The 14,104-nt window shown below is 42.9% G+C and overlaps 1 protein-coding gene across 2 annotated transcripts in view; it reads left to right on the top strand.

The window, feature by feature from the left end:
* Nucleotides 1-14,104, top strand: part of chrd (chordin) — an 83,763-nt gene that overhangs the window by 47,940 nt on the left and 21,719 nt on the right. For both annotated transcript variants that reach the window (XM_059945188.1, XM_059945181.1), the window contains 8 exons: nucleotides 892-1,018; nucleotides 1,130-1,279; nucleotides 1,900-2,014; nucleotides 9,620-9,716; nucleotides 9,809-9,950; nucleotides 10,283-10,423; nucleotides 10,737-10,819; nucleotides 11,576-11,723. In XM_059945188.1, coding sequence (XP_059801171.1) covers nucleotides 892-1,018; nucleotides 1,130-1,279; nucleotides 1,900-2,014; nucleotides 9,620-9,716; nucleotides 9,809-9,950; nucleotides 10,283-10,423; nucleotides 10,737-10,819; nucleotides 11,576-11,723 — 1,003 coding nt within the window. The remainder of the gene's footprint in view (nucleotides 1-891; nucleotides 1,019-1,129; nucleotides 1,280-1,899; nucleotides 2,015-9,619; nucleotides 9,717-9,808; nucleotides 9,951-10,282; nucleotides 10,424-10,736; nucleotides 10,820-11,575; nucleotides 11,724-14,104) is intronic.

Raw genomic sequence — 14,104 nt, 5'->3', positions numbered from 1 at the left:
TTCCAGCTGCTCCATCTAACAGATGAAATGCCTTGTCCCCAGAAGCACTCTGGTAAACCTCTCCTGCACCCTTTCCAAGACCATCACTTCTGTTGTCATTCTAAAAGAGTCTGCTCTCTGAATGTGCGTTCTCTGAATTCAGTCTGCAATGCCGTTCAGAAGAGACGAGGAGATTTCCTTCAGAATTATTTTAGATCATGTCCGTCAGTTACAAGTACGTATTGCAATCACGGTCTAAAAACTTGGAGAGCAAACCAAGAACTTGGATGAGTTTTCTGTGAATGATCCGAGAGTTATTGCAGGTTGTTTCTGTTCAAAGGCTTTTACACAAAGGACGGTAGTTTAAAGGTTGTAAGTTAAACTCAGCGGTCAGTGTTGAAATTATTTCATCCCTGTCCTCGGCGAAGTGATGAATTAACTAATCCTCGTTTTCCTTTCAATATAAGTTTAACATAAACCGATTTTACTCAACAACCGTTCGTGCTAGTTTGCAAAATTCACGCAATTACGTACTGTATTATTCCCCTATTAGCTAAAGATTATGAGATACTTAAAGAGCAATACACATTTCTGTTTTAAGCAAGGCATTCTTCTCTCCACTTTCCACTACTCACCTCGCTAATTAGGTGTTTTATTTTATAGAGATGAATGTGTATTTGATAAACATTCGCGTCACTGAATTGCTGCCAATTAGACTGATAGTTACGTCTTGGGCAAATGTGGTCACCTTGAAGAATTTAACAGCAACAGAATAACTCGTGAAGATTAAACGATATTTATAACGTACATTTCACTCTTAGTGGAATATTTTATCAAGATAACTATTGTTTCTTAATTTGTAATACATTTTCAGAGCTAAAATATTCTTCAATATTTCGTCTTTTTTTAAAGCAACGAAATCGACGAGGTAAGGTTAATGGCAAAGTAAGCTGCAGGAATATCAAGCAGGACTGTGGCGAGCCTCCCTGCCGCAACGCGGTCTTACTGCCCGGACACTGCTGTAAAACCTGCGCCAAAGGTATGGACATTTCGCTGTCGTCGTCCGTTTCCAACCAAACCAAGCTTTTCAGAGAAGCCATTGCCCCAGTGTTCCGGAAATGACTAACCCGCCGTATTTTCTAACCTGCAGAAGGTGCCGGCAGCTCAGAGAAGGAAGCTGACCTCACCTCGGACGGATTTGAGTACTTCCCTCTGGAGAAAGAGGATGACCTCCAAAAAAGTCACAACGACCGATCATACATCACCTCCGAGGATATTTCAATGGACGACAGCAGGACAGGTACAAATTATACATGCCCTCAACCACCAGGATCTTGAATAAACACACGCAAAATGCTGGAGGAACTCAGCAGGCCAGGCAGCATCTATGGAAAAGAGTCAACAGTCGACATTTCGGGTTGAAACCCTTAATCAGTCTCGGTCCGAAACGTCGACTGTTACTTTTTTCCACAGATGCTGCCTGGCCCGCTGAGTTCCTCCAGCATTGTGCGTGTGCTGCTTGGATTTCCAGCATCTGCAGATCTTCCCTCGTTTGTATCTTCAATCAAATTCACTTGCCCATCATTGAACTGTTCCCACAACCTACATCTGATTTTCAAGAACCCTTCCTCTCATGTTCTTGATATTTATTGCTTATTTATTTATTATTATTTCTTCTTACTTTCTGTATTTGCAGTTTTTTTCTTCTACACTGGTTGAACACCCAAGTTCGGTAGTCTTTCATTGATTTTTTTTAATGGTTTATAGATGTACTGATTATGCCCACAAGACAATGTATATGGAGACATATATCAATTTTGAAAATTTACATTGAACTTTGAACTTCACATGGTCAATGAGGCAGTATTGGTCTTTGGTGCTTGTGCTGGGAATTCACAGGGCTCTGCACTTCCCTTTCAGATTTTGTGGCCTTGCTCACATCAACAACCGGCCAACTGCCAGCATCCCCAGGAGTGGCTAAAGCTCGTCTCACGCTGGTCAGATCCAACCTGGTATTCGCCATTCACTATGAAAGGTATTTCAAATGGGCACGTCGGGGAGGAGAGTCATGGAAGGAGGGGATATATGAGGGAGGAAGGTCGCAACTACCCATCAGCAGGCTTGTTTGCTTAGCCAAAGTCAGTGATGGTCTTTGCATGCATCCTAGTACTGTGAACAAAACTTAGCAGAATTTTAACAGTAATAAATTAATCCTAAAGAATTTTAAATAATAAAAAAATTACATTTAAATTGAATGCCCAAGTGAGTGGGTGCTGCCTCCCATCTCATGGCATAGGCACTGAATTCTGTCGACTTCCCTGTGGCAAATCCCATACTGGTCGGGCACCTCATGGATACTAGGCATAGAGAAGGAAGCTAGAGGAAGGCCTGGGGAAGTTTTTAAGCTACCAGGGGAAGTCAACGTGGGTTGGAAGGACCAAGACAACTGCTGCCACCACCAACAGATTCTGCTCTGCTCCCTCCGACCAGCTCAGACCCAAACCAGATCGTCTTTGATTTTGATCACCATCATCCCCTGCACATCAGCAAACGCATGCTATAACTTCCAGGACCGGAAGAACAAAGGACCCCCTCCCTCTTTGGGTGAAATCCTGCTCTCCATTTCCTTAAGTCTATGTAATGGCGGCAGCTGGGAGAATGGGAAGGTCTAATTCAATTTGCCAAGGCTGCTTCTGCTTTTATGTATCTCTTTTAAATCTTCTCTGCACCAAAGAAAGTGACCACAGCCTAAATAATCAGTCCTTATAACTAGAATCATTTAGCCCAGCCAACCTGGTCATAATTCTCTGCAGAACCAGTGTTCCTTCCTTGGTTTCAGACATTTTCTAATCCAGGAGCCTCTTAAAAGACCCTATTGGATCTGCCTCCACTACCACCACCGGCAACCCATTCCACATACTCACCACTCTCTGCATAAAGAAAACTTACCCCTGATATCACCCATTTCCAGGCAACTTAAAACTGTACCCTCTCATGCTAACCATTTCAGCCCTGGGAAAAAGCCTCTGACTATCCACATGATCAATGCCTCTCATTATCTTATACACCTCTATCAGGTCACCTCACATCCTCCGTCATTCCAAGGAGAAAAGGCCAAGATCGCTCAACCTATTCTCATAAAGCATGCTCCCCAACCCAGGCAGCATCCTTGTAGATCTCCTCTGCACCCTTTCTATGGTTTCCTGTAGTGAGGTGACTAGAAATGAGCACAGTACTTCAAGTGGGGTCTGACCAGGGTCCTATACAGCTTTAACATTACGTCTCAGCTCTTGAACTCAATCATACGGTAGATGAAAGCCAATACTCTCCATGCCTTCTTAACCACAGAGTCAACCAGCTGCTTTAAGTGTCCTATGGACTCGGATCCCAAGATCCCTCTGATCCTCCACACTGCCAAGAGTCGTACCATTAATGCTATATTCTGCCACCATATTTGACCTACCAAAATGAACCACTTCACACTCATCTGGGTTGAACTCCACCTGCCACTTCTCAGCCCAGTTTTGCATCCTATCGATGTCCCAGTATAATCTCTGACAGCCTTCCACACTATCCAGCACACCCCCAACGGCTGTATCATCAGCAAATTTACTAACCCATCCCACCACTTCCTCATCCAGGTCATTTATAAAAATCACGAAGGGAAGGTATCCCAGAACAGATCTCTGAGGCACACCACTGGTCACTGACCTCCATACAGAATATGACCCATCTACAACCACTCTTCTGTGGGCAAGCCAATTCTGGATCCACAAAGCAAGATCCCCTCGGATCCCATGCCTCCTTACTTTCTCAATAAGCCTTGCACGGGGTAACTTATTAAACGCCTTGCTGAAATCCATATACACTGCATCTACTACTCTACCTTCATCAATGTGTTTAGGTACATCCTCAAAAAATTCAGTCAGTCTCGTAAGGCACAACCTGCCTTTGACAAAGCAATGCTGACTATTCCTAATCATATTATGCTTCTCCGAATGTTCATAAATCCTGCCTCTCATGGTCTTTTCCATCAACTTACCAACCACTGAAGTAAGACTCACTGGTCTATAATTTCTTGGGCTATCTCTACTCCCTTTCTTGAATAAGGGAACAACATCTGCAACACTCCAATCCTCTAGAACCTCTCCCGTCCTCATTGATGATGCAACGATCATTACCAGAGGCTCAGCAATCTCCTCCTTCACCTCCCAGAATAGCTTGGGGTATATCTCATCCAGTCCATAAGACCATAAGCCAAAGGAGCAGAAGTCAGCCATTCGGCCCATCGAGTCTGCTCTGCCATTTCATCATGAGCTGATCCAATCTTCCCTTTAGTCCCATTCCCCCGCCCTCTCACCATAACCTTTGATGCCCTGGTGATTAATCCAACTTGAAGCTTTCCGAAAGCTCCTGCACATTTTCTTTCTTAATGTCTATATGTTCAAGCTTTTCAGTCCACTGTAAGTCATCCTTACAGCTTTCAAAGTCCTTTTCCATAGTGAATACTGAAGCAAAGTATTCATTAAGTACCTTTGCCATCCCCTCCAGTTCCATACACACTTTCCCACTGTCCCACTTGATTGGTCCTATTCTCTCATGTCTCATTCTCTTGTTCTTCACATACTTGTAGAATGTCTTGGGGTTTTCCTTAATCCTGCTTGCCAAGGCCTCCTCATTGCCCCTTCTGGCTCTCCTAATTTAATTCTTAAGCTCCTTCCTGCTAGCCTTATAATTTTCTAGATCTCTGACATTACCTAGTTTTTTTGAACGTTTCATAAGCTTTTCTTTTCTTGCCTAGATTTACAACAGCCTTTGTACACCATAGTTCCTGTATCCTACTATCCTTTCTCTGTCTCATTGGAACATACCTATGCAGAACACCATGCAAATATACCCTGAACATTTGCCACATTTCTGCCATACGTTTCCTTGAGAACATCTGTCCCCAGTTTATGCTTCCGAGTTCCTGCCTGATAGCTTCATATTTCCCCTTACTCCAATTAAACCCTATCCTAACTTGTCTGTTCCTATCCCTCTCCAATCTATGGTAAAGGAGATAGAATTGAGATCACTATCTTCAAAGTGCTCTCCCACTGAGAGATCTGATACCTGACCAGTTCATTGCCCAATACCAGATCAAGTACAGCCTCTCCTCTTGTAGGCTTATCTATATATTGTGTCAGGAAAAATTCCTGAACACTCCTAACAAACTCTACCCCATCTAAACCCCTTGCTGTAGGGAGATGTCAATCAATATTGGGGAGACTAAAATCTTGGTGCGTGGCCAAGTGGTTAACACATTGGTCTAGTGACCTGAAGGTCGCTAGTTCGAGCCTCAGCTAAGGCAGTGTGTTGTGTCCTTGAGCAAGACACTTAACTACATATTGCTCTGTGATGACACTGGAGCCAAGCTGTATCGGCCCTTGCCCTTCCCTTGGACAACATTGGTGGCGTGGAGAGAGGAGACTTGCAGCATGCGCAACTGCCGGTCTTCCATACAACCCTGCCCAGGCCTGCCCCCTGGAAACTTTCTAACGCGCAAATCCATGGTCTCTCAAGACTAACAAATGCCTATTATTAAAATTTCCCACCACAACAACCCACGTCAGGGATTGTCTGCCTGGTATCAATGATTGCATAACCGAGACTTGTAACCAAGTTCATAACCAAGACATCAGCTGATCATTTGAGCATCCACCACCTCCTCCTATGGCTTCATGTGACCCTGATCGGGAGGCAGACAGTTCTACAACTTGCCCAAGTGTGGCCTGCAAGCTAGCAGAGGGAAGGAGCCCCTTACACCTCCTCTGGTAAAGACCTATCTCCAGCCTACCACCCAATCAACTGAGTAAGAGAGCAAAACTACAACAGGTGGAGTTCAAAGGAGGGGAGTGTGAAACTCCCACCTTGGGTCTCTGAAAGGAAAACCTGTCCTGAAGAAGGGTCTTGGCCCAAGTTTTTGATTGTTTATTCATTTCCATAGATGGTGTCTGACCTGCTGAGTTCCTCCAGCATTTTTGTATGTGTAGCTTTGGATTTCCAGCATCTGCAGAATCTCTCGTGTTTAAAATATTTTCTTACTGTGCAGAAACCCAAAACTGAAATGAGCACAAAAATTCATGTGTCCATGTGGACAGATCACTGAATGCCGGTGTAAAAAAAACAGAACTCTGATGGATTGCTAGCCTAAAAGCATTAAAATGCACACAGAGGAAGTGATGCTTCTGTTAAATACAGCAATGATCAGTTCTCACTTGGAAAACTGTATTGGGCACTGAGAATCAGAAAAAAAATATATTGGTTCTAGAGGAGGTACAGGATATATTCATCCATGTGATACTGTAGCCTGGGAGATAAATTCTGAGAATATGCACCATAAACCTAGCTTGTGTTTCTTTTCAATCAAAAGGTGTCTATAATAATAAGAAATATAATCTTAAGGGAAACCATTTCCTGAAATGGAAGTGCATAGAACTAGACCATTTGGTGAAAACTGATAAATATTTTTGCACTTTCATGGTTGGAGATAAGGAACAAATTTGCTATGGATGGTGAATCAATACATTTAAACACTGAATTTGATAGGTCTCTCAAAGAATATGGAATAGAATGGTCTTGTAGAATTGAGGTGGGTACAATTTGGCATAATTTAAGTAAGTGAAAGAATTAGCTTGACAGGATATCGGAGATCTCCATACTCCCTACCTCACATCAATTGTCATTGAAATACTTGATCAATGGTATCGTCCATTTGTATTCAATTTCTCCTATGACTCTCTTCCCAGACTTTCATATTCCTCAAGTGTCAGGTTATTCCAATGCTCATCTTCTCTTGCAGCTAGCACTATTTTACCATTATAGTCGTCCTCCCTGACATACTGCCTTCTTCAGCCTATCTTTAAAATTCTTCACTCTAAGCCATCCAGTGATTCTATACCCATAGTTGGAGTAGTTGACAGAGGTGTAAACTGGGCAAAATGTCTAGAGCATAAACCAGATACTCTGAATGTCCAGTGCTCAGCAAGGGCCCTACCTTTGTACCCTTTCACCCACACCCCTGTGAGTTCTGTGCCTGCTATGATGCCGGGCTCCCCTTCTGTTGTGCCTGTCTCCAAGCCCACTTCTTCTTCAAGAATTACCCATCCCGTTCCTTGCACCCCTTCTCCCATCTCCAACTTTCCTCCTCTTCTTAGGCACACTCTGGTTCTCTGACTTCCCTGGATCATCTCCATTTGCCGACGAGGCGTCAACCTGGACAACTTCAGCATTTTCTCTCCTCCTCGAACCTTACCTCCTTGGAACACACTCCGTACCAAACCCTAACCTTACCATCAAACCCGCAGATGATGAAGTGCTTTTGCTGTGTGGTGGACTGACCTCAAACTTGCTGAGGCCAGGCAGCAACTCTCTGACACCTCCTCTTACACCTCCCTTTTAATAGGACCCTGCTCTGGACCATCAGAAAACTGTCTCCAACACCTCCCCTGACCATATCAACTGTGGAGAGCTCCTTCCACTGCTCTCCGCCATTATAGTTCCCTTACCATCAGTGCTCACTTGTACCTCCTACCCAAGATCCACAAAGCAGACAGTCCAGGTAGGTCCATTTTCTTTGCCTGCTCCTGTTCCATTGAACTTGTGTACTCGTATCTTAACTCCATTCTATCCCCCTTGGTTCAGTCTCTTCCCACCTACATCCAACACACTTCTCATGTTCCTGATTCCTCTTAACTTGCAATTCCTCAACCCTGACCGCTTAATTTTCTCCAAGGATGTCCAGTCCCTCTACACTTCTATCCCCCATCAAGAAGGCCACAAAGCTCTCTGCTTTTTCTCAGTTAAAGAACCAACCAGTTCCACTCCACTGCCACCTTCCTCTATCTAGCAGAACTAGTCTTCCCTCTCAGCAATTTCTCCTTCGGCTCCTCCCATTTTCTCTAGACTTGAGGGGTGGCCATGGGCATTTTCATGGGCTCAGCTATGGCTGCCTTTTCATTGCCTACATAGAACAGACCATTTTCCAAGACTTTCTTGGTAATACTCCCAACTCTTCCTGTTACAGTTACGATTATGTTGGTGCTGCTTCGTGCACCCATGCTGATCTCGTTGATTACGTGAACTTTGCCTCTAACTTCTACCCAGACCTTAAATTCACTTTGTCCATCTCTGAAGCCTCCCTCCCCTTTCTTGATATCTCTGTCTCCATCTCTGAGGATAAATTGTTGTCTGATAACTTTCATAAACCTATTGATTCCCACGGCTCTTTTCCCACCCTGTCTCCATTAAAAATACTATTCCTTTTCTCAATTCCTTCATCTCCACTGAATCTATCTGTACCCAGGATGATGTTTTCCTTTCCAGGATGTCGGAGGTGTCCTCCTCCTTCAAAGAACGGAGTTTCCTTTCCTTCACCATTGTTGCTGCTCTCACCTGTATCTCCTCCATTTCCCAGACATCTGAACTCACACATCTACTCATCGCCTTAACAGTGATAGAGTTCCTTTGTCCTTACCTACCACCCCATAAGCAATTTCTGCCATCTCCAAAGGGATCCTACCACCAAACACTCTTCCACCCCCACCCACCACCAACTGCTTCCCACAGGGATCATTCCCTCCATTCCCTCCATTCTCACCATTCGTCCCTCCTAACTAATCTCCCTTCAGGCACTTATCCCTACAAGCATCCAAAGTACTACACCTGCCCGTTTACCTCCTCTCTCACCTCTACTCAGGGTCCCAAACAGTCCTTCCAGGTGCCGCAACATTTGGGGTTGTCTATTGTATCCAATACTCCTGATGCAGCCTCCTCTACATTGGTGAGACCCGTCGTAAATTGGGGGACCGCTTTGTCAAGCATGTCCACTTCCTCCGCCAAAATTGGAACTTCCCAGTGGGTCAACATTTTAATTCCCATTCCCATTCTGACATGTTGGTCCATTGCCTCCTCTTGTGCCACAACAAGGCCTCCCTCAGAGTGGAAAGCAACACTTTATATTCCATCTGGGTAGCCTCCAACCTGATGGCATGAATAAAGATTTCCCCTTCCAGTAAAAAAAGATTTTCCCTTTCCTTCCCCTCTTCTTCTATTCCCCACTCTGGCCTCTTATCTCTTTTCTACCTCCTCCTGTGCCCCTTCTCCTTCCTTTTCTCTTATGATACACTCCCCTCTCCTATCAGATTCTTTCATCTCCAGCCCTTTACCTTTTCCACTCATCTGACATCACCTTCAATCTATCCTTCCTCCCTTCCACCCACCTTTTTATCCTGGAGTCTTCCCCCTTCCTTTCCAGTCCTGAGGAAGGGTCTTGGCCCGAAAAGTCGACTGTTCATCTCCATGGACGCTGCCTGATCTCTTGAGTTCCTCCGGGAGTTTGTGTGTGTTAATCGCAATTTCCAGCATCTGCAGAACCTCTTGTGTTTATAGGTTTTATAAAATCTGATGTTTCACACACAGATACAAATCTGTATTTCATTAATTTCTTAAGATTTGCCTCCTTGAGGCTATAAAATAAACGAGGGAGATTAAGGGAACCAAGCCAATATAACATTGTTGTTAACTAAGATTATTATGCTAAATGCTCATTCTGAAATGCATCCCTGTAATCTGAATATCTGCTGATTTCTTCTGTCTATAGACTCCGCCGCCCTATTAGGGTAAGCTTTCGGGATCAGGATGGGACAGTTTTATTCGAACATCCAGTTCGCAAGATGACTACACCTCAAAGCAACCTGGTAAACGGCTGATCGTCTTTCACCCATTTCCAGCTGGATTCTTTATTTTCTGGTGCTTTCTCTCTGATGTTTGCGTTTGGCCTTGTTTGCAGATCTGTGGCCTGTGGAGAAATGTACATAAACCTTTTATCAAGCTGCTGAAGTCTGATCAGCTCCACATTGTGCTGATGGCACAGCCACAGTCAGATGCTGCCATCCTAGGCAAAATTGTCAAGCACAGAGCACTCTTTGCTGGTAAGTTGATCACCTTTTAAAAAAAAGCCTTCACTAAGCACTTAAGCAAAATTTGAAGAGTTTGGGGTGCTTCATGTTTCGATATTTTCCCCCATTGGCTCCCAAAGTATTAGAGGAAAGCCAGTTTATATACTAATAAGTAAACATATCTTGTTTATAAGATAACTTGCATGCTGCAAAAGGAGGGTGTTCAACAACAGCTTCCTCTGTAGAACCAGATGGCTTCAAAACTGAGAAAGGGTAACAAGAACTTAAAGGTCAGTTGTAAGTATTCTTCCAAAAGAGGCACCAAACCAATGTTTTGTATTTTACGAATATGCTTCATTCTCTAGAAACATTCAGTTCTGTTCTGACTTCGACTGACGCTGATCACTCCGGACTGGGTGGCATTGCCATGCTGACACTCAGCGATGTTGAAAATAATCTACATTTTATCATCATGTTTGAGGGGCTGCTGAACAAAAGTGAAAAAGGTAAAACCATTTACTATTTTATTGTTCTTTTTATTGGGTTCAGACATCAGTTTATAAAGAGCTTATGATCCTCTAACACAACTCAACCCTACATTAGAGTAGCCTTAAATGCTATATAGCACATGCATGACTATAAGAGATTTTGGAGAAGGTAATGTTCCATCTACTATGATTTTCATAACTTCTTTCATTTTGACTGTTATGTTCATGTTGTGGCTTTGGCCATTTGATAAAATGTATTGCAAACATCCTGTTTACCTCTGCATAATCTTGCGGTATGCTGCTCACTTACAATTCCTTTGTTCTCTTGCAGACCACAGCCTGGTCCCAGTCCGCGTGCAATTATCATATGGGAGCCAGCCATTGAGAGAAGTCAGAGCCAACATCACCACCCATGTGAGATATCGTTCTCCCAAACTTTACTCTGCAACAGGTTTTAAACACTAAACACTCAAGGCATGGATGAAGGAATTAGAAATACTCTGCCAAGCCTCACAATACTTCAGAAACTTTGCCTTGTACCAGAATTCACATGGGAACATGTGAACACATCACTAATTCAATTTTTATTACTGCTCTCACAGTTTTAATTATTACCCAAATTCTGTAACCCAAAACTTCACCTGATTTTGAATCTAGTCTAGATTGCAACTGCACTTTAATTACAAATATTATTTTTTAGGATGATGTTTTATTGGACAACATATTTTTTGTTCATATATGAGATCTAGATGTCATTGGCAAGGCCAATATTTGGTGTCCTTTCGAATCCCCAAGTCAAGTATCTACTGAGACAAGCTCAGAGGTCAATTAAGAGTCAGCTGCCCTGTTGTAGGTCCAGTGGGGGCTATTAATGAACCATATGGGTTTTTACAACAGTCCAGTTGTTTCATTCTCACCACTCCTAATACTAGCTTTGAATTTCAGATTTTTAAAATTACTTTAAATTCACACAAAATGTATTCATGGGATTTGAACTCACATCTGCAGATCATTAATCCAGAAATGTGGAATCTAATTAATTCTACCGTGCCATCACACTCTGTACTTTATTAACACTCAAAGTTGATTCCATTGAATAATAAAATCCAAAGTACTCTGATGTTATAACTTTATATTATATTGAGAGAAATGCGTCTCCTCTTTGCCCAGGACTCCAATTTTGCTGAAGTGATGACTGACCTCAGTAACAAGGAGATGTTCCTGCTTTCACATGGCCAGTTGGAAATTTCTCTGGAAACTGAAGGCAGAAATCCAAATCGTATTTCTGGAATTGTCACAGCCAAGAAAACATGTGATAGTAAGTGGAAAACTTAAGTAATTAGGAACATGGAGGGACGGGAGTGAATTACTGCAAGAGTTCTGAAACTGCAGCTCAGCTGAGTAACTATGGAAACCATGGGGTAAATATACTTTACGCTGTTTTGCTTAAAGCTTCTGGCACTTTACAGTAAACAAGAGAACCCCTTTATCATTGTCTGCTGTTTATATGACATGTGCACAAGGGTTTGAAGCTTTGCACTGATGTTAAATGTTGAGGGACAATTTGGAGTCAACATGCACACAGCAATCTCAAAGAATCAACAGGAAAATACCGTCAAGGCATCAAAGTCATTTTGTCCAGCAGATGGTGTTATCACAATAACACAATCTACTGGGTTGTGTTGTAACTCAATATAACACGATCCTGGGAACCAACTATCATCCCCATTCCTCTCCTGGGTGAAGAGTGGGGATGTTAGTTGGTGCACAAGGTAACACAAGAATAAAACCTGTGATTAATTTAACAAAACTCTGGAAAATTCTGCTTCAATCCCTGGAGGAAGTCAGGGAAACTTTAGGAGATCCTGATAGCCCCTGGCATATTATAATGTAATTTGCGATGTCCTCTTCTTTCAGGAACTGCTCAAGTTCCTTTTTAAAGAACCATAATAAATGGACACCCATCATGTCGTGCAGGAATTTGTTCCAAAGGACTGAATAAGCGATAATTCCTGGCATCTATCCCAATTAGATTCAGCAAAGCATGACACGTTTGCCTCACAAGAGAGCATAAATTTGAAAGCCAGATTTTTCTGTCAGAATACCTCCGAAAAAGAATACTTTACAATGGTATTGTAATAAAAGCATTTAAAAGAAAGTAAGCAAAGCTATATGCTGTCTTAGAACTGTAGAGCAGTTTAGCACTGAAATAGGACCTTTGGAACAATGAATCCATACCCTCCACATTCCGATCCCAATTTCCTTTATATGGTCCATATTTCTCCAAGTCCTGCTCTTATATGTAACTACCCAAGTGCCCAAGGCTCTCCAATACTTAAATGTTATTACTTTACCTGCCTCAACCACTTCCTCTGGTAACTTGTTCCATATACTCACCACCCCCCCCCCCCCCCCAGTGCAAGTTGCCCCTCACCAGGTCCCTTTTAAGTCTTTCCTTGCTCACCTTAAATCTATACCATCTTGTTTTGGACTCCCCTACCCGGGGAAAATACTGTTACTATCCATCTAATCTATGTCTCTTATAACTTGAAAATGTCCTATAAGGTTGCTCCTTATTCTCCTACATTTCAGGGAATAAACACCTATCCTTATAACTCAGGCACCTGAGTCCTGGTAAAATGCTCAGAAATCTTTTCAGGTCTTTCCTATAACAGAGTGAACAAAACTATACGCAGAACCCCAAGTGCAGCCTTACCACTGACTCCTACAACCACAACATAATGGCTCAATTCCTACAGTCAGTGCTCAGACTGAGGAAGGTCAGTGGGCTACACACCTCCTCTGCCACCCTGTCCACCTTTGTTGTCAATGAAGTATGCACAATGATTTCTACATCCCTCTGTTCCATTAGGCTCCCTATTGGTCTACCATTCAGAGTAAAAGTTCTTTGTTGCTTTGACTTTCCAAAATGTATCACCTCGCACTTATCTGTATTGAAATCCATTTGCCACCCTTCGGCCGCATCCCTAACTGATCAAGATCCCCCTGTAATCTGTGACAACTTTCTTCACTATCAACAGCAACTCTTAATTTCATGTCATCTTCAAACTTACTTATCAAGCCTAACTGACCCCAGTGTCCCATGACTAGACATGGACCTTCATTCTGAGAAGCAACCTTCAACTATCTTCCTCTGCTTCCTACCATCAAACAAATTTTGAATCCATCTCCCTGCCTTCCATGGGATCTAACCTTCCAGTCCAGCCTACCATGCAGGTCCTTATTAAATGAAAGGAAATAGAATAGAATAGAACTTTATTATCATTGCTCAAGACAACAAGATTGCAGTGCTACTCCAATCCATGGAAAACATTGCATGAGGTATGGCTCTCCCTTTAAAAAAAAATAGAAATTCCCATATTTACAGTACATGCAACAAGTGACTTTGTTTGTCCCAAACACTCAAAGGCCACTGGCAAACCGGTGTGTAGCATTATTCAGCTGCACAACAGCCCTCAGGAAGAAGCACTTTTTCAGTCTTCCTGTCTAAGCTAAGATGTTTCCGTATCTCCTACCAGATGGCAGGAGTCTGAACAGGCAGTGTCTGGGATGGGATGGGTCTTTAATGACGTTACGTTGGCATCGAAAGCTATAGATTGTCTCCAATTCCGGTAGTTGTGTCCCAGTGATGTGCTGAGCACCCATTCAGTTACCTCTGATTTTACTAACAATTTTCAG

The sequence above is a fragment of the Hypanus sabinus genome, chromosome 2 (assembly GCF_030144855.1).
Source record: "Hypanus sabinus isolate sHypSab1 chromosome 2, sHypSab1.hap1, whole genome shotgun sequence".
NCBI lineage: Eukaryota > Metazoa > Chordata > Chondrichthyes > Myliobatiformes > Dasyatidae > Hypanus > Hypanus sabinus.
The sequence above is the reverse complement of the archived record's forward strand: the minus strand, read 5'-3'. Positions and strand labels throughout refer to the sequence as shown.